This window comes from Drosophila miranda, assembly GCF_003369915.1.
Source record: "Drosophila miranda strain MSH22 chromosome Y unlocalized genomic scaffold, D.miranda_PacBio2.1 Contig_Y3_pilon, whole genome shotgun sequence".
Classification (NCBI taxonomy): Eukaryota; Metazoa; Arthropoda; class Insecta; order Diptera; family Drosophilidae; genus Drosophila; species Drosophila miranda.
In genome coordinates this window covers 10,304,449-10,323,266 of record NW_022881625.1, presented here as the reverse complement: position 1 = coordinate 10,323,266, position 18,818 = coordinate 10,304,449, and the positions used below count along the sequence as shown (strand labels likewise).

Here is an 18,818-nt window from a genome sequence, read left to right as displayed (position 1 = left end):
AGCACAAACATAAGGCACTGGCCATTAACCAACGACAACACAGACAGCCACTAAAACAAACGGCCAATGCAAATTCTCCATTGCCTACTTATCGGTGCTGCTGCCGTCGGACCACTTTCATCTCACTCAATATTGGGGTGAGTGAAAGCATTGATGGAGCCAAAAAGCGAATGTCAACACTATCAATCATCGCTTTGACAGTTTGAGTCCTTGTTTTAGTATTTGTGCTATTGATCATGTGACGTACTCCTCCTCCACACCGGCACACGTGGAAAGCTCACACTCGTACGTGCATCGGGGGCGCATCAATTGATACACTTACAACAAATTGTTTGTACGGGCACACGTGGGCGTGGCCCTGCCCTGCGGATTGGCTGTGGCTTGACCTGGGGCTGGGTCGGGGGCCACTTGATTGATGGAGCCACCGACCCGAGCCATTTTAAACCAGAAAATGGGTCTCGCCTGGGAGACCGAACTGAGGGATAGCCTTTCGTGGTGGATTTCGTTGTGGTGCGTTTCGTTTCGACCCTTTGGTGGTGTACCCCTCGCCAAGGGTATGCCGAACAAATTGATTGTGCAGTCATTCACACTCATGCACTCATGGGTGTACGTCTGTGCTGATTATAGTAATTTAATTTCTTCGAACAACAAAACAAATTTGAACAACAATTTAAAAACAAAGAAACAAAACAAAATTGAAAAAGGGGCAAAGGGATGACGGGAAAAAGGAAGGCCACTCCCCACTAACGTGGCGTAGTGCTGAACGGGCTGGGACTAGCCCGGAACGTGGTCAACTGGCGGTGCTTCTGGTAGTCCTCACGCTCCTTACGGAGGCGCTGCTCCTGCTGCTGGCGACGGGCCTCCTGCTTCTGCGAGGTCTGGGCATTGAAGTTGCTGGGCAGAGGCTTCAGAGCTGGACGCGAGGACTCCAACTCCAGCCGCTGGCGGCGCCTCATCTCTGCCGGAGCAGAGTTCTTGAGCACGTTGGGGGTGACCGGCTGGGTGACACGGTGGACGACGGGCTTGGCCGCCTGGCGCTCGTGGATCTGGGGAAAGTTGGGCACTGGACGGCTGTGGAACTCGCGCTGCTTGCGCTCCGCCTCGAGGCACTTGCTCAGCTGCTGCTTCCTCTTGCCCTCGTAGATGTCCTTGAAGCGGTAGACCCGGGGGGTGTGGCAGCCGGCCTTGGCCACCTCCTTCTCCTTGAAGGCCTGTGGCATGGGCTGATCCACACTGGCGTCGCCCCAATCGAATTTTATTTTCACATCAGACATTTTTACTTTTTTCACAACGATTTTACGGATTTATTTTTTATTTTTTTTTCGAGATGTGCTTCCTTCCAAAGCCCGACTGTTTATGACGAACGGGTGGGGTTCCTGTAACGTCCAATTAAAGGCCTACTTCGAGGCCTGCTTTGCGATTGGGGTACCTTTTATTTGAATCATGCTCGTAGGAGAATATGTTATGTAAAGTGCCTCGGACTGACAGCTGGGAGAAGCCTGTGGTATGTCCGTCTGCACTTTCCACCGACAAAGGGACCTCGATGGAAGACTGGACGTGGGGCTGGAGCTGGGGCTCGCAGTCGGTTGGCGCTGTCAGTTTGCTGTCCAACTGTCTGTCCCCGTCAGTCCGGGACGTCTATGTGGTGCCAATCGTTGATCCAGAGACAGCCACTGCAACAAAGGAAAAAGACGTCAATACGGACAACAACGAAAAACGGCCAAAACACATGAAATCCACACTTACCTGCCAATCACCAGACAGAGCTGACCAACAAGAAGCTGCCTCGCCATCAACATCATCAATTTTCTGCCAAAGGGACGGAAAAGGAGGCCTCATCTGATGACGCTGCCGCCTGACCATGGCCGTGACGTCACGCCAATCCGAACCAACAGCTGCCATTTCCAACGACGACACAGATGCTGGCGCCTGTTGCCGCTCCACTGGGTCACACCCGTCTCTCATGCCAATTATGTGAGGGCGGGATGGCCTGGTGTTGAGCCGCCGGACGCCAGCAAATCCTGCAAAAGAAGGAGAATCAGGAGAGAGGCTGCCAATAAACACAAATACTCACCCGCAAACGTCTCTTACGCCAACACAAATCAGACAAGGGTCGCCAGCAACAACATCCAAACGCCGACAAGTACCTGCAAATAAACAAATTAAAATCACACGCCAAAGCAAACACCTCCTCAACTGGGTGGCCGGACCAGCAGCCACTCAAAACGCCATTTCAAACCGACGATGAACGTGGCCGAGGAGGCCAGGCCAATCCAACTGACAGCGCATCCTGGGTGGCCGGACCAGCAGCCACTCGGATGCGGCCAACAACAACAAAAACGACAACGTATCCTGGTGGCCGGACCAGTTCGCCACTTGGATGCGGCCAATATCATGATTCGTTGGCATCACTTTTCGATGTCAACGCCAGCACAACGACAATGCAGTTTGGTGGCCGGACCAGTGCCACTCGAGTGCAGCAGCCAACACCAACCAACGACAGATGCAACGTGGGCGGCCGGACCAGAGCCGCTCGTCAATGAACACCTTTGCCCACGATGCACGCCATCTCCAAGTCCAGCCATCGCCACCAAAGATCCCAGATGGTGCCACTAATCCTGCACAGGGGGACAACAGAGCCGGCCGGTATGCGGCGCAATGTACTGCATTGCGTTTGCCATGCCGGCCGGTGCTTTGTTGTAGTTGTCCTCCTGTTAAAAATAAATGATATTTAAGTATGTTTATTGTTGTGTAAATGTATTGTAATTATTGTTTGTTTTACCTTGTATATATCTCTGTAGGTTTGTAGTCCTTATTTGTAGTAATTGTAGATAGATTGTCCTTAGCTGTAATGTAATTTAATTAATTTTAGTTATTTATTTTAGCATATTTACCTTTCCCTCTTCTTCTTCTTTCCCAACTATCACCCATTCCCCAATACCTGACAAGTGGCAACGCCATTAATGACCCAAAAATACCACGCCAATTAGAAAAATACCCGAGCCGATAACACACCAAAAAGTCACTACAAATTCAAATAGCATTTATCAATGCCGGTGTGTTATCGGTCGCCAACTTCGGCAATTAATGCCCAGCCAATTCCTCACCCACCCCCCCCACCCACTTCAAACGTCACTAAATGCCAAATGCGGTTGAGCAGGACTAAAATGAACACTGCCATCCTTCGCCACTCTGCCAAATGCCCCAACAAAGCCATTTAAACCGCCCACAAGATGCTATGCGGTCGCCTCTTCGGAGCGTCTCGCGCCCGGATCGTAAGATCCGGAAGTTTAAAGTATCCGGGCGGTTATACGGGAGCAGGCAAATTTCCCCCTTCCCATTCCATCCCCCGCCAACAGAGCAGCCAACACAAACAGCACAAACATAAGACACTGGCCATTAACCAACGACAACACAGACAGCCACTAAAACAAACGGCCAATGCAAATTCTCCATTGCCTACTTATCGGTGCTGCTGCCCTCGGACCACTTTCATCTCACTCAATATTGGGGTGAGTGAAAGTGGAACCGGGGGTGAGATCACCGGTAAAAGATTATCGGCGATCGGGCCGGTCGAGTTGAGGGGGAGAGTATGGGAGTTGGTGGACATATGAGTGTTCCACCATGAACCTCGTCCGCCACTCTCATCTCGTCCACCCGCTCGAGAGGTCGCGATCGTCGGACGTACGTCTATAACCGTTTCGTGTCGTGTCGCTTTTTGACTGTTCTGTGCCGTGTCGCCATTGACGTTTTTTCTGTGTTGCCCTGTTCTTTTTGTGGTGTCTGTTGTGTGCCGTGCCGTGCCGTGCCGTGCCGTGCCGCCCTTCCTCCACCACACCCATTACTATCTATGACAAGCTTTTGTTCCCGTCCACATCGCAAACCAAAAAGAGATAACTGTGATAGATGAGAAAGCAGTGAATAAAAGTGCCAATAAATACATTAAACACAAACACACACACACAAGAGACTTTTCAATTAAAAACAACAAACAGGCAGCAGATCGCCAACACACAAACCAACAGCCAGCCATGACCAGAGGAATGGCCAGACGAGGGTCAACCAGACGACACAGCGACGGCGGCAGAGCGGCCCGCAGAGGCGCTCTAGCAGCAGCAGCAGCAGCAGCCAACAACACCAGCACCAACACCGCCATTAGCAGCAGCAGCAGCAGAGCCCTCGGCGCAGGCGCCAAAACCAACGCCCCAGCCAATGCAGCGCCGACGCCACAGCCATCCATCGAGTGAGTACCCAGCCATTGCCATGGCCGATATATCCACGGCCACAGCCACTCCCCCTCGAGTCCCATCACATCAGCAGCAACAGCAGCGCCAATACCAACAATACCAACCGCAAATCCCGCAACCCCGCCAAATCCCAAAAACCCGCCAAACACAAAGGGAAAGGCCGAAAAGACGCCGCTCTCACTGCCGCTTTTCCCGCCTCTCACGCTCTCGGACGCACAAAACAGTTCAGGAGTAACGGGAGAGGGAGAAGACAGAGGAGAGCCGGCAAGCCGTCGAAAAAGAGCGGGCCAAAGGGCCGCCACGCACACACACACACACACGACCGGATCGAACTCGTTGCGTGTCGAACTTGGTTCGAGTTCAAGCCGCGGGTCGATCCGGGCCAATGCCCAGCCTGCACATATGCCACCAATCCCACCAACACCAAAACGACGCCGCGCCCTCATCGACAGTGGGAGTGACGATGACGGTGAGGGTGAGAGGAAGCAGGCTAGACGACGGGGCCGCCATCACCAGCAGCGGCAGCAAACACAAAACACAAATACAAACACCAACACCGTCACCGCCACTCACACCAGCACCCTCGCCAATACCAACACCAACACAACTACTGCCACTCCCAATACACACACCCTTGCCATTGCCAATGACATCCGGCACGGCGAGTTCGGGCATCAGCCTGTGGAGGACAGAGGATTGAGGATCCTCATCCGAGGTCTTCCCCATTCCACGCCCTCTGACTGGTTCCGGGACTGCATGCAGGCCGTGGGGTACACAACAACGTCACCAGCAGCCACTACAGCGACAGTTGCAGCAGCAGCCACCCACACAGCCACTCCACCCACAGCCGCAGCAGCAACGCCAACGCCAACGGGTCGGCAGCATCGACAACAGCTACAGCATCGCGACCAACATCCCCAGCCATCGACCAGGGGGCGCCAATACCAGAGGGTCCAGCCGATGCAGCCGATCCCAAATCGTGCTCCGGAGCCACGCCAACCCCAGCTACAGCAGCAGCCAGGCGCCCAGTGCGATGGGAGCTGTGCCCATATCTTGAAAAGAGATGCCAGAAGAAGAGCTGGAAGAAGAACTGGCAGCAATTTCAACAAAACTGACAAACCTGCTGCAGGCAAGGGACGAGAGCACGGGAGGAGTGCCGCCACAACGGACAACAACAGCAGCAGCAGCATCCACACAGCCATCACCACGACCAGCACCAAATACGCACCATGACGCCGCAGCCATATCGGACTCCGAATCCGATATGGACTGCGAAGCAATTGACGACGAAGATGACGACGAATGGACCGACCACGATCCATTCGACGAGCTGGAGGGTCTGGGCCAAGTGTGGAGGGCCCAAATCGCCAGCGCACGCGAAAGCATGCGATCGGGCGGCGCTCATTGATGTGCCCAATCGTCGGTCCAGAGGCCAGCCACTGCAACAAAGAAAAAGACGTCAATACGGACAACAAAGAAGGACTGCCAAAACACACAAAATCCACACTTACCTGCCAATCACCAGACAGAGCTGACCAACAAGAAGCTGCCTCGCCACCAATATTGACAATTTCCTGCCAAATGGGCGGAATATGAGGCCCCTTTCTGATGACGCTGCCACCGACCATCACAATGACGTCACGCCACTCCAAACAGACAGCAGCCATTTCCAACGACGACACAGATGCTGGCGCCTGTTGCCGCTCCACTGGGTCACACCCGTCTCTCATGCCAATTATGTGAGGGCGGGATGGCCTGGTGTTGAGCCGCCGGACGCCAGCAAATCCTGCAAAAGAAGGAGAATCAGGAGAGAGGCTGCCAATAAACACAAATACTCACCCGCAAACGTCTCTTAAGCCAACACAAATCAGACAAGGGTCGCCAGCAACAACATCCAAACGCCGACAAGTACCTGCAAATAAACAAATTAAAATCACACGCCAAAGCAAACACCTCCTCAACTGGGTGGCCGGACCAGCAGCCACTCAAAACGACATTACAAACCGACGATGAACGTGGCCGAGGAGGCCAGGCCAATCCAACTGACAGCGCATCCTGGGTGGCCGGACCAGCAGCCACTCGGATGCGGCCAACAACAACAAAAACGACAACGTATCCTGGTGGCCGGACCAGTTCGCCACTTGGATGCGGCCAATATCATGATTCGTTGGCATCACTTTTCGATGTCAACGCCAGCACAACGACAATGCAGTTTGGTGCCCGGACCAGTGCCACTCGAGTGCAGCAGCCAACACCAACCAACGACAGATGCAACGTGGGCGGCCGGACCAGAGCCGCTCGTCAATGAACACCTTTGCCCACGATGCACGCCATCTCCAAGTCCAGCCATCGCCACCAAAGATCGCAGATGGTGCCACTAATCCTGCACAGGGGGACAACAGAGCCGGCCGGTATGCGGCGCAATGTTCTGCATTGCGTTTGCCATGCCGGCCGGTGCTTTGTTGTAGTTGTCCTCCTGTTAAAAATAAATGATATTTAAGTATGTTTATTGTTGTGTAAATGTATTGTAATTATTGTTTGTTTTACCTTGTATATATCTCTGTAGTTTTGTAGTCCTTATTTGTAGTAATTGTAGATAGATTGTCCTTAGCTGTAATGTAATTTAATTAATTTTAGTTATTTATTTTAGCATATTTACCTTTCCCTCTTCTTCTTCTTTCCCAACTATCACCCATTCCCCAATACCTGACAAGTGGCAACGCCATTAATGACCCAAAAATACCACGCCAATTAGAACGAGGGGGAACGTTGTGAGTTGCTGCGGACACCGCAACTCTACGGTTATACCCGATACTAAGTCAGTATGGCTCTCCTCCGGCAGACGCCGCTAATATTAAACGACACGACAAAGAGTGCGTGCGAGAGAGACAGAAAATCAGTCTGAGAGTGACGTCGGGCGCTGCGTAGCCACTGCAAATTGATTTGTTCCTATTGGCTATAAAAATGATCTGATCTGATCCAGATTCAGATTCAGCAATCTGATAGATATGGTCATTATCTATGATTCTGCGTTTTTAGTTTTTTCGAATGTAAAATATTGTGGATGCAACAGATTTTCGTCCTTTGTGTGGGCGGAAGGGGGTGGGGCGAAATTTTGAGATACACGTTTTATAGTAAGATCTAACAGGAGTGCGGATACCAAATTTGGTTACTCTAGCCTTAATAGTCTCTGAGATTTTTGAATATCCCCAGATTTTCGTCCTTTGCGGGGGCGGAAGGGGGTGTGGCGAAATTTTGAAATAAACTCGTCTCGGTCCGATATATTAGGAGTGTGGATACCAAATTTGGTTGCTCTAGCTTTTGAGATCTTGGCGCTAATGTTTTACTCTTAGCAAAGCCGCCTATGCTACGTGTGTGTTAGAGAGAGACAGGGCGAGAAAAAATGAAATTGTTTTCTTGATGCTGGCTATAATAACAGTACGATCCAATTCAGATTCCGCAGTCTTAAAGATATGGTCATTCTCTACAATTCTACGTTTTTGGTTTTCTCATATCTTTAAAACTGTGCATGCCACAGATTTTCGTCTTTTGTGGAGGCGGAAGTGGGCGGGGCGAAGTTTTGAAATATTTTTGTAGCAGTGACATATCACAGAAGTCTGCATCCAAAACATCGTTGCTCTAGCTCTTATAGTCTTTGAGCACTAGGCGCTGAAGGGGACGGACAGAGGGACAATACTCATTTTGAGTATCGGGTATAAAAATACCCCAGCCGATAACACACCAAAAAGTCACTACAAATTCAAATTGCATTTATCAATGCCGGTGTGTTATCGGTCGCCAACTTCGGCAATTAATGCCCAGCCAATTCCTCACCCACCCCCCCCACCCACTTCAAACGTCACTAAATGCCAAATGCGGTTGAGCAGGACTAAAATGAACACTGCCATCCTTCGCCACTCTGCCAAATGCTCCAACAAAGCCACTTAAACCGCCCACAAGATGCTATGCGGTCGACTCTTCGGAGCGTCTCGCGCCCGGATCGTAAGATCCGGAAGTTTAAAGTATCCGGGCGGTTATACGGGAGCAGGCAAATTTCCCCCTTCCCATTCCATCCCCCGCCAACAGAGCAGCCAACACAAACAGCGCAAACATAAGACACTGGCCATTAACCAACGTCAACACAGACAGCCACTAAAACAAACGGCCAATGCAAATTCTCCATTGCCTACTTATCGGTGCTGCTGCCCTCGGACCACTTTCATCTCACTCAATATTGGGGTGAGTGAAAGCATTGATGGAGCCAAAAAGCGAATGTCAACACTATCAATCATCGCTTTGACAGTTTGAGTGCTTGTTTTAGTATTTGTGCTTTTGATTATGTGACGTACTCCTCCTCCACACTGGCACACGTGGAAAGCTCACACTCGTACGTGCATCGGGGGCGTACTGCGCACGGACAAGGCGACGCTGCGGCGCGACAATGAATTTCACAATTTTCCAACCGAATTAAACGACCGATCTTTTATTAAACTCCGTGTCTACTGTTAGGCTCACAGAATTTGGATTGTTCAACTTAATGTTTATAGCCACCAACAACAACTTTACAACTTTATGTAGCTACAAACAACAACTTTAACAACTTTTCAACAATCCTCTTCTTGCATCAGCTTCTGCTTTCTTCTGTTTTTCTTTTTCACACACTCCGAGCTCTGTATTCGACGCGGACGAGCCCCCAAATGTAAGATTAATAATAATGTATCGTTTATTAATAGTGTTTTTCGAAAAAGAGTACAAAGTGTATGATTTAAGATGTGCAATTAATGAGTCTGTTCTTCCTACTTTTTGTTCAACTTTCTGCTTCTACTTCCAACAACCGACTCCCGTATCGATAACCCCTTATCGGTTAGGTCTTTTAAACATCGGTTAAGTCTGGTTATATCGGTTAGGTCTTATCGATGGTATCTTAAGTTCAAATGTTAATTTAGATGGGATAGTGCTAACTGCTTGATACATTGTCCTTTACATATATTTCAAATCAATTGTCAATTGGGAATCTGCAAAGCAAAAATTTAGATGCCGGTCGCACCTTGAATACTCTCATGGACAATACCCATAAATTTTCTAATTCAATTATAAAATATCTTATGTACATACATATGTACATAAATATTAAAGTTTATTACATTCGTATATTGCATGAGGGTTTTCAAAATTACTGTTGTCTTGATGTCTTGGTGGCAAGCTTCTTAGAAAAGTGTTAGTACTCTTAAAGGGCACGCAAGTGCCTACTTAGTCCTACTAGAATGCCTTGCGTAACAAACACTCACACCCACTTAGTTATAAAAAAAAAACGAGGGGGAACGTTGTGAGTTGCTGCGGACACCGCAACTCTACGGTTATACCCGATACTAAGTCAGTATGGCTCTCCTCCGGCAGACGCCGCTAATATTAAACGACACGACAAAGAGTGCGTGCGAGAGAGACAGAAAATCAGTCTGAGCGTGACGTCGGGCGCTGCGTAGCCACTGCAAATTGATTTGTTCCTATTGGCTATAAAAATGATCTGATCTGATCCAGATTCAGATTCAGCAATCTGATAGATATGGTCATTATCTATGATTCTGCGTTTTTAGTTTTCTCAAATGTGCAATATTGTGAATGCAACAGATTTTCGTCCTTTGTGTGGGCGGAAGGGGGTGGAGCGAAATTTTGAGATACACGTTTTATAGTAAGATCTAACAGGAGTGCGGATACCGAATTTGGTTACTCTAGCCTTAATAGTCTCTGAGATTTTTGAATATCCCCAGATTTTCGTCCTTTGCGGGGGCGGAAGGAGGTGTGGCGAAATTTTGAAACAAACTCGTCTCGGTCCGATATATTAGGAGTGTGGATACCAAATTTGGTTGCTCTAGCTTTTGTAGTCTCTGAGATCTAGGCGCTAATGTTTTACTCTAAGCAAAGCCGCCTATGCTACGTGTGTGTTAGAGAGAGACAGGGCGAGAAAAAATGAAATTGTTTTTTTGATGCTGGCTATAATAATAATACGATCCAATTCAGATTCCGCAGTCTTAAAGACATGGTCATTCTCTACAATTCTACGTTTTTGGTTTTCTCATATCTTTAAAATTGTGGATGCCACAGATTTTCGTCCTTTGTGGGGGCGGAAGTGGGCGGGGCGAAGTTTTGAAATATTTTTGTAGCAGTGACATACCACAGAAGTCTGGGTCCAAAACATCGTTGCTCTAGCTCTTATAGTCTTTGAGCACTAGGCGCTGAAGGGGACGGACAGACGGACAATACTCATTTTGAGTATCGGGTATAAAAATACCCGAGCCGATAACACACCAAAAAGTCACTACAAATTCAAATTGCATTTATCAATGCCGGTGTGTTATCGGTCGCCAACTTCGGCAATTAATGCCCAGCCAATTCCTCACCCACCCCCCTCACCGACTTCAAACGTCAATAAATGCCAAATGCGGTTGAGCAGGACTAAAATGAACACTGCCATCCTTCGCCACTCTGCCAAATGCTCCAACAAAGCCACTTAAACCGCCCACAAGATGCTATGCGGTCGACTCTTCGGAGCGTCTCGCGCCCGGATCGTAAGATCCGGAAGTTTAAAGTATCCGGGCGGTTATACGGGAGCAGGCAAATTTCCCCCTTCCCATTCCATCCCCCGCCAACAGAGCAGCCAACACAAACAGCGCAAACATAAGACACTGGCCATTAACCAACGACAACACAGACAGCCACTAAAACAAACGGCCAATGCAAATTCTCCATTGCCTACTTATCGGTGCTGCTGCCGTCGGACCACTTTCATCTCACTCAATATTGGGGTGAGTGAAAGCATTGATGGAGCCAAAAAGCGAATGTCAACACTATCAATCATCGCTTTGACAGTTTGAGTGCTTGTTTTAGTATTTGTGCTATTGATTATGTGACGTACTCCTCCTCCACACTGGCACACGTGGAAAGCTCACACTCGTACGTGCATCGGGGGCGCATCAATTGATACACTTACAACAAATTGTTTGTACGGGCACACGTGGGCGTGGCCCTGCCCTGCGGATTGGCTGTGGCTTGGCCTGGGGCTGGGTCGGGGGCCACTTGATTGATGGAGCCACCGACCCGAGCCATTTTAAACCAGAAAATGGGTCTCGCCTGGGAGACCGAACTGAGGGATACCCTTTCGAGGTGGATTTCGTTGTAGTGCGTTTCGTTTCGACCCTTTGGTGGTGTACCCCTCGCCAAGGGTATGCCGAACAAATTGATTGTGCAGTCATTCACACTCATGCACTCATGGGTGTACGTCTGTGCTGATTATAGTAATTTAATTTCTTCGAACAACAAAACAAATTTGAACAACAATTTAAAAACAAAGAAACAAAACAAAATTGAAAAAGGGGCAAAGGGATGACGGGAAAAAGGAAGGCCACTCCCCACTAACGTGGCGTAGTGCTGAACGGGCTGGGACTAGCCCGGAACGTGGTCAACTGGCGGTGCTTCTGGTAGTCCTCACGCTCCTTACGGAGGCGCTGCTCCTGCTGCTGGCGACGGGCCTCCTGCTTCTGCGAGGTCTGGGCATTGAAGTTGCTGGGCAGAGGCTTCAGAGCTGGACGCGAGGACTCCAACTCCAGCCGCTGGCGGCGCCTCATCTCTGCCGGAGCAGAGTTCTTGAGCACGTTGGGGGTGACCGGCTGGGTGACACGGTGGACGACGGGCTTGGCCGCCTGGCGCTCGTGGATCTGGGGAAAGTTGGGCACTGGACGGCTGTGGAACTCGCGCTGCTTGCGCTCCGCCTCGAGGCACTTGCTCAGCTGCTGCTTCCTCTTGCCCTCGTAGATGTCCTTGAAGCGGTAGACCCGGGGGTGTGGCAGCCGGCCTTGGCCACCTCCTTCTCCTTGAAGGCCTGTGGCATGGGCTGATCCACACTGGCGTCGCCCCAATCGAATTTTATTTTCACATCAGACATTTTTACTTTTTTCACAACGATTTTACGGATTTTTTTTTTATTTTTTTTTTCGAGATGTGCTTCCTTCCAAAGCCCGACTGTTTATGACGAACGGGTGGGGTTCTTGTAACGTCCAATTAAAGGCCTACTTCGCGGCCTGCTTTGCGATTGGGGTACCTTTTATTTGAATCATGCTCGTAGGAGAATATGTTATGTAAAGTGCCTCGGACTGACAGCTGGGAGAAGCCTGTGGTATGTCCGGCTGCACTTTCCACCGACAAAGGGACCTCGATGGAAGACTGGACGTGGGGCTGGAGCTGGGGCTGGAGCTGGGGCTCGCAGTCGGTTGGTGCTGTCAGTTTGCTGTCCAACTGTCTGTCCCCGTCAGTCCGGGACGTCTATGTGGTGCCAATCGTTGATCCAGAGACAGCCACTGCAACAAAGGAAAAAGACGTCAATACGGACAACAACGAAAAACGGCCAAAACACATGAAATCCACACTTACCTGCCAATCACCAGACAGAGCTGACCAACAAGAAGCTGCCTCGCCATCAACATCATCAATTTTCTGCCAAAGGGACGGAAAAGGAGGCCTCATCTGATGACGCTGCCGCCTGACCATGGCCGTGACGTCACGCCAATCCGAACCAACAGCTGCCATTTCCAACGACGACACAGATGCTGGCGCCTGTTGCCGCTCCACTGGGTCACACCCGTCTCTCATGCCAATTATGTGAGGGCGGGATGGCCTGGTGTTGAGCCGCCGGACGCCAGCAAATCCTGCAAAAGAAGGAGAATCAGGAGAGAGGCTGCCAATAAACACAAATACTCACCCGCAAACGTCTCTTAAGCCAACACAAATCAGACAAGGGTCGCCAGCAACAACATCCAAACGCCGACAAGTACCTGCAAATAAACAAATTAAAATCACACGCCAAAGCAAACACCTCCTCAACTGGGTGGCCGGACCAGCAGCCACTCAAAACGCCATTACAAACCGACGATGAACGTGGCCGAGGAGGCCAGGCCAATCCAACTGACAGCGCATCCTGGGTGGCCGGACCAGCAGCCACTCGGATGCGGCCAACAACAACAAAAACGACAACGTATCCTGGTTGTTGCTTTGTTGTAGTTGTCCTCCTGTTAAAAATAAATGATATTTAAGTATGTTTATTGTTGTGTAAATGTATTGTAATTATTGTTTGTTTTACCTTGTATATATCTCTGTAGTTTTGTAGTCCTTATTTGTAGTAATTGTAGATAGATTGTCCTTAGCTGTAATGTAATTTAATTAATTTTAGTTATTTATTTTAGCATATTTACCTTTCCCTCTTCTTCTTCTTTCCCAACTATCACCCATTCCCCAATACCTGACAAGTGGCAACGCCATTAATGACCCAAAAATACCACGCCAATTAGAACGAGGGGGAACGTTGTGAGTTGCTGCGGACACCGCAACTCTACGGTTATACCCGATACTAAGTCAGTATGGCTCTCCTCCGTGCGTGCGAGAGAGACAGAAAATCAGTCTGAGCGTGACGTCGGGCGCTGCGTAGCCACTGCAAATTGATTTGTTCCTATTGGCTATAAAAATGATCTGATCTGATCCAGATTAAGCAATCTGATAGATATGGTCATTATCTATGATTCTGCGTTTTTAGTTTTTTCGAATGTAAAATATTGTGGATGCAACAGATTTTCGTCCTTTGTGTGGGCGGAAGGGGGTGGGGCGAAATTTTGAGATACACGTTTTATAGTAAGATCTAACAGGAGTGCGGATACCAAATTTGGTTACTCTAGCCTTAATAGTCTCTGAGATTTTTGAATATCCCCAGATTTTCGTCCTTTGCGGGGGCGGAAGGGGGTGTGGCGAAATTTTGAAATAAACTCGTCTCGGTCCGATATATTAGGAGTGTGGATACCAAATTTGGTTACTCTAGCTTTTGTAGTCTCTGAGATCTTGGCGCTAATGTTTTACTCTTAGCAAAGCCGCCTATGCTACGTGTGTGTTAGAGAGAGACAGGGCGAGAAAAAATGAAATTGTTTTCTTGATGCTGGCTATAATAACAGTACGATCCAATTCAGATTCCGCAGTCTTAAAGATATGGTCATTCTCTACAATTCTACGTTTTTGGTTTTCTCATATCTTTAAAACTGTGGATGCCACAGATTTTCGTCTTTTGTGGGGGCGGAAGTGGGCGGGGCGAAGTTTTGAAATATTTTTGTAGCAGTGACATATCACAGAAGTCTGCCTCCAAAACATCGTTGCTCTAGCTCTTATAGTCTTTGAGCACTAGGCGCTGAAGGGGACGGACAGAGGGACAATACTCGTTTTGAGTATCGGGTATAAAAATACCCCAGCCGATAACACACCAAAAAGTCACTACAAATTCAAATTGCATTTATCAATGCCGGTGTGTTATCGGTCGCCAACTTCGGCAATTAATGCCCAGCCAATTCCTCACCCACCCCCCCCACCCACTTCAAACGTCACTAAATGCCAAATGCGGTTGAGCAGGACTAAAATGAACACTGCCATCCTTCGCCACTCTGCCAAATGCTCCAACAAAGCCACTTAAACCGCCCACAAGATGCTATGCGGTCGACTCTTCGGAGCGTCTCGCGCCCGGATCGTAAGATCCGGAAGTTTAAAGTATCCGGGCGGTTATACGGGAGCAGGCAAATTTCCCCCTTCCCATTCCATCCCCCGCCAACAGAGCAGCCAACACAAACAGCACAAACATAAGACACTGGCCATTAACCAACGACAACACAGACAGCCACTAAAACAAACGGCCAATGCAAATTCTCCATTGCCTACTTATCGGTGCTGCTGACCTCGGACCACTTTCATCTCACTCAATATTGGGGTGAGTGAAAGTGGAACCGGGGGTGAGAGCACCGGTAAATGACGATCGGCGATCGGGCCGGTCGAGTTGAGGGGGAGAGTATGGGAGTTGGTGGACATATGAGTGTTCCACCATGAACCTCGTCCGCCACTCTCATCTCGTCCACCCGCTCGAGAGGTCGCGATCGTCGGACGTACGTCTATAACCGTTTCGTGTCGTGTCGCTTTTTGACTGTTCTGTGCCGTGTCGCCATTGACGTTTTTTCTGTGTTGCCCTGTTCTTTTTGTGGTGTCTGTTGTGTGCCGTGCCGTGCCGTGCCGCCCTTCCTCCACCACACCCATTACTATCTATGACAAGCTTTTGTTCCCGTCCACATCGCAAACCAAAAAGAGATAACTGTGATAGATGAGAAAGCAGTGAATAAAAGTGCCAATAAATACATTAAACACAAACACACACACACAAGAGACTTTTCAATTAAAAACAACACACAGGCAGCAGATCGCCAACACACAAACCAACAGCCAGCCATGACCAGAGGAATGGCCAGACGAGGGTCAACCAGACGACACAGCGACGGCGGCAGAGCGGCCCGCAGAGGCGCCCTAGCAGCAGCAGCAGCAGCAGCCAACAACACCAACACCAACACCGCCATTAGCAGCAGCAGCAGCAGAGCCCTCGGCGCAGGCGCCAAAACCAACGCCCCAGCCAATGCAGCGCCGACGCCACAGCCATCCATCGAGTGAGTACCCAGCCATTGCCATGGCCGATATATCCACGGCCACAGCCACTCCCCCCACGAGTCCCATCACATCAGCAGTAACAGCAGCGCCAATACCAACAATACCAACCGCAAATCCCGCAACCCCGCCAAATCCTAAAAACCCGCCAAACACAAAGGGAAAGGCCGAAAAGACGCCGCTCTCACTGCCGCTTTTCCCGCCTCTCACGCTCTCGGACGCACAAAACAGTTCAGGAGTAACGGGAGAGGAAGAAGACAGAGGAGAGCCGGCAAGCCGTCGAAAAAGAGCGGGCCAAAGGGCCGCCACGCACACACACACACACACGACCGGATCGAACTCGTTGCGTGTCGAACTTGGTTCGAGTTCAAGCCGCGGGTCGATCCGGGCCAATGCCCAGCCTGCACATATGCCACCAATCCCACCAACACCAAAACGACGCCGCGCCCTCATCGACAGTGGGAGTGACGATGACGGTGAGGGTGAGAGGAAGCAGGCTAGACGACGGGGCCGCCATCACCAGCAGCGGCAGCAAACACAAAACACAAATACAAACACCAACACCGTCACCGCCACTCACACCAGCACCCTCGCCAATACCAACACCAACACAACTACTGCCACTCCCAATACACACACCCTTGCCATTGCCAATGACATCCGGCACGGCGAGTTCGGGCATCAGCCTGTGGAGGACAGAGGATTGAGGATCCTCATCCGAGGTCTTCCCCATTCCACGCCCTCTGACTGGTTCCGGGACTGCATGCAGGCCGAGGGGTACACAACAACGTCACCAGCAGCCACTACAGCGACAGTTGCAGCAGCAGCCACCCACACAGCCACTCCACCCACAGCCGCAGCAGCAACGCCAACGCCAACGGGTCGGCAGCATCGACAACAGCTACAGCATCGCGACCAACATCCCCAGCCATCGACCAGGGGGCGCCAATACCAGAGGGTCCAGCCGATGCAGCCGATCCCAAATCGTGCTCCGGAGCCACGCCAACCCCAGCTACAGCAGCAGCCAGGCGCCCAGTGCGATGGGAGCTGTGCCCATATCTTGAAAAGAGATGCCAGAAGAAGAGCTGGAAGAGTATTGGGGTATATTAGATTTGTGGTAAAAGTGGATGTGTGTAACGTCCAGAAGGAATCGTTTCCGACCCCATAAAGTATATATATTCTTGATCAGCATCAATAGCCGAGTCGATCGAGCCATGTCTGTCTGTCCGTCTGTCCGTCCGTCCGTCTGTCCGTCCCCTTCAGCGCCTAGTGCTCAAAGACTATAAGAGCTAGAGCAACGATGTTTTGGACCCAGACTTCTGTGGTATGTCACTGCTACAAAAATATTTCAAAACTTCGCCCCGCCCACTTCCGCCCCCACAAAGGACGAAAATCTGTGGCATCCACAATTTTAAAGATATGAGAAAACCAAAAACGTAGAATTGTAGAGAATGACCATGTCTTTAAGACTGCGGAATCTGAATTGGATCGTATTGTTATTATAGCCAGCATCAAGAAAACAATTTCATTTTTTCTCGCCCTGTCTCTCTCTAACACACACGTAGCATAGGCGGCTTTGCTTAGAGTAAAACATTAGCGCCTAGATCTCAGAGACTACAAAAGCTAGAGCAACCAAATTTGGTATCCACACTCCTAATATATCGGACCGAGACGAGTTTGTTTCAAAATTTCGCCACACCTCCTTCCGCCCCCGCAAAGGACGAAAATCTGGGGATATTCAAAAATCTCAGAGACTATTAAGGCTAGAGTAACCAAATTTGGTATCCGCACTCCTGTTAGATCTTACTATAAAACGTGTATCTCAAAATTTCGCTCCACCCCCTTCCGCCCACACAAAGGACGAAAATCTGTTGCATTCACAATATTGCACATTTGAGAAAACTAAAAACGCAGAATCATAGATAATGACCATATCTATCAGATTGCTGAATCTGAATCTGGATCAGATCAGATCATTTTTATAGCCAATAGGAACAAATCAATTTGCAGTGGCTACGCAGCGCCCGACGTCACGCTCAGACTGATTTTCTGTCTCTCTCGCACGCACTCTTTGTCGTGTCGTTTAATATTAGCGGCGTCTGCCGGAGGAGAGCCATACTGACTTAGTATCGGGTATAACCGTAGAGTTGCGGTGTCCGCAGCAACTCACAACGTTCCCCCTCGTTTTTTTTTTTATAACTAAGTGGGTGTGAGTGTTTGTTAAGCAAGGCATTCTAGTAGGACTAAGTAGGCACTTGCGTGCCCTTTAAGAGTACTAACACTTTTCTAAGAAGCTTGCCACCAAGACATCAAGACAACAGTAATTTTGAAAACCCTCATGCAATATACGAATGTAATAAACTTTAATATTTATGTACATATGTATGTACATAAGATATTTTATAATTGAATTAGAAAATTTATGGGTATTGTCCATGAGAGTATTCAAGGTGCGACCGGCATCTAAATTTTTGCTTTGCAGATTCCCAATTGACAATTGATTTGAAATATATGTAAAGGACAGTGTATCAAGCAGTTAGCACTATCCCATCTAAATTAACATTTGAACTTAAGATACCATCGATAAGACCTAACCGATATAACCAGACTTAACCGATGTTTAAAAGACCTAACCGATAAGGGGGTATCGATACGGGAGTCGGTTGTTGGAAGTAGAAGCAGAAAGTTGAACAAAAAGTAGGAAGAACAGACTCATTAATTGCACATCTTAAATCATACACTTTGTACTCTTTTTCGAAAAACACTATTAATAAACGATACGTTATTATTAATCTTACATTTGGGGGCTCGTCCGCGTCGAATACAGAGCTCGGAGTGTGTGAAAAAGAAAAACAGAAGAAAGCAGAAGCTGATGCAAGAAGAGGATTGTTGAAAAGTTGTTAAAGTTGTTGTTTGTAGCTACATAAAGTTGTAAAGTTGTTGTTGGTGGCTATAAACATTAAGTTGAACAATCCAAATTCTGTGAGCCTAACAGTAGACACGGAGTTTAATAAAAGATCGGTCGTTTAATTCGGTTGGAAAATTGTGAAATTCATTGTCGCG

At 49.0% G+C, this 18,818-nt stretch overlaps 2 protein-coding genes and 2 long non-coding RNA genes across 5 annotated transcripts; all 4 read right to left on the bottom strand.

The window, feature by feature from the left end:
* Positions 1–607: 607 nt before the first annotated feature.
* On the bottom strand, positions 608–1,465 carry LOC117194775. Its single transcript, XM_033399267.1, has 2 exons — positions 933–1,465; positions 608–842 (listed from the first exon to the last, which is right to left on the bottom strand). The coding sequence occupies exons 1-2, from the start codon at positions 1,272–1,274 to the stop codon at positions 744–746; spliced, it is 441 nt and encodes a 146-aa protein (XP_033255158.1). The 5' UTR covers positions 1,275–1,465; the 3' UTR covers positions 608–743.
* A 4,527-nt stretch (positions 1,466–5,992) lies between these two features.
* LOC117194758 lies at positions 5,993–6,537 on the bottom strand. 2 transcript variants are annotated; one of them, XR_004474907.1, is made up of 3 exons: positions 6,507–6,537; positions 6,087–6,159; positions 5,993–6,033 (listed from the first exon to the last, which is right to left on the bottom strand). It is a non-coding gene; the product is annotated as an uncharacterized LOC117194758 (long non-coding RNA). The 2 variants fall into 2 exon arrangements; XR_004474906.1 differs by lacking the exon at positions 6,507–6,537 and adding an exon at positions 6,252–6,286.
* A 5,119-nt stretch (positions 6,538–11,656) lies between these two features.
* Positions 11,657–12,186, bottom strand: LOC117194864. The gene is made up of 2 exons (XM_033399330.1): positions 12,106–12,186; positions 11,657–12,061 (listed from the first exon to the last, which is right to left on the bottom strand). Exons 1-2 carry the CDS (start codon positions 12,184–12,186, stop codon positions 11,657–11,659), a joined length of 486 nt encoding a protein of 161 aa, XP_033255221.1.
* Positions 12,187–12,905: 719 nt separating this feature from the next.
* On the bottom strand, positions 12,906–13,199 carry LOC117194768. The gene is made up of 3 exons (XR_004474912.1): positions 13,165–13,199; positions 13,000–13,072; positions 12,906–12,946 (listed from the first exon to the last, which is right to left on the bottom strand). It is a non-coding gene; the product is annotated as an uncharacterized LOC117194768 (long non-coding RNA).
* Between the last annotated feature and the right edge of the window lie 5,619 nt (positions 13,200–18,818).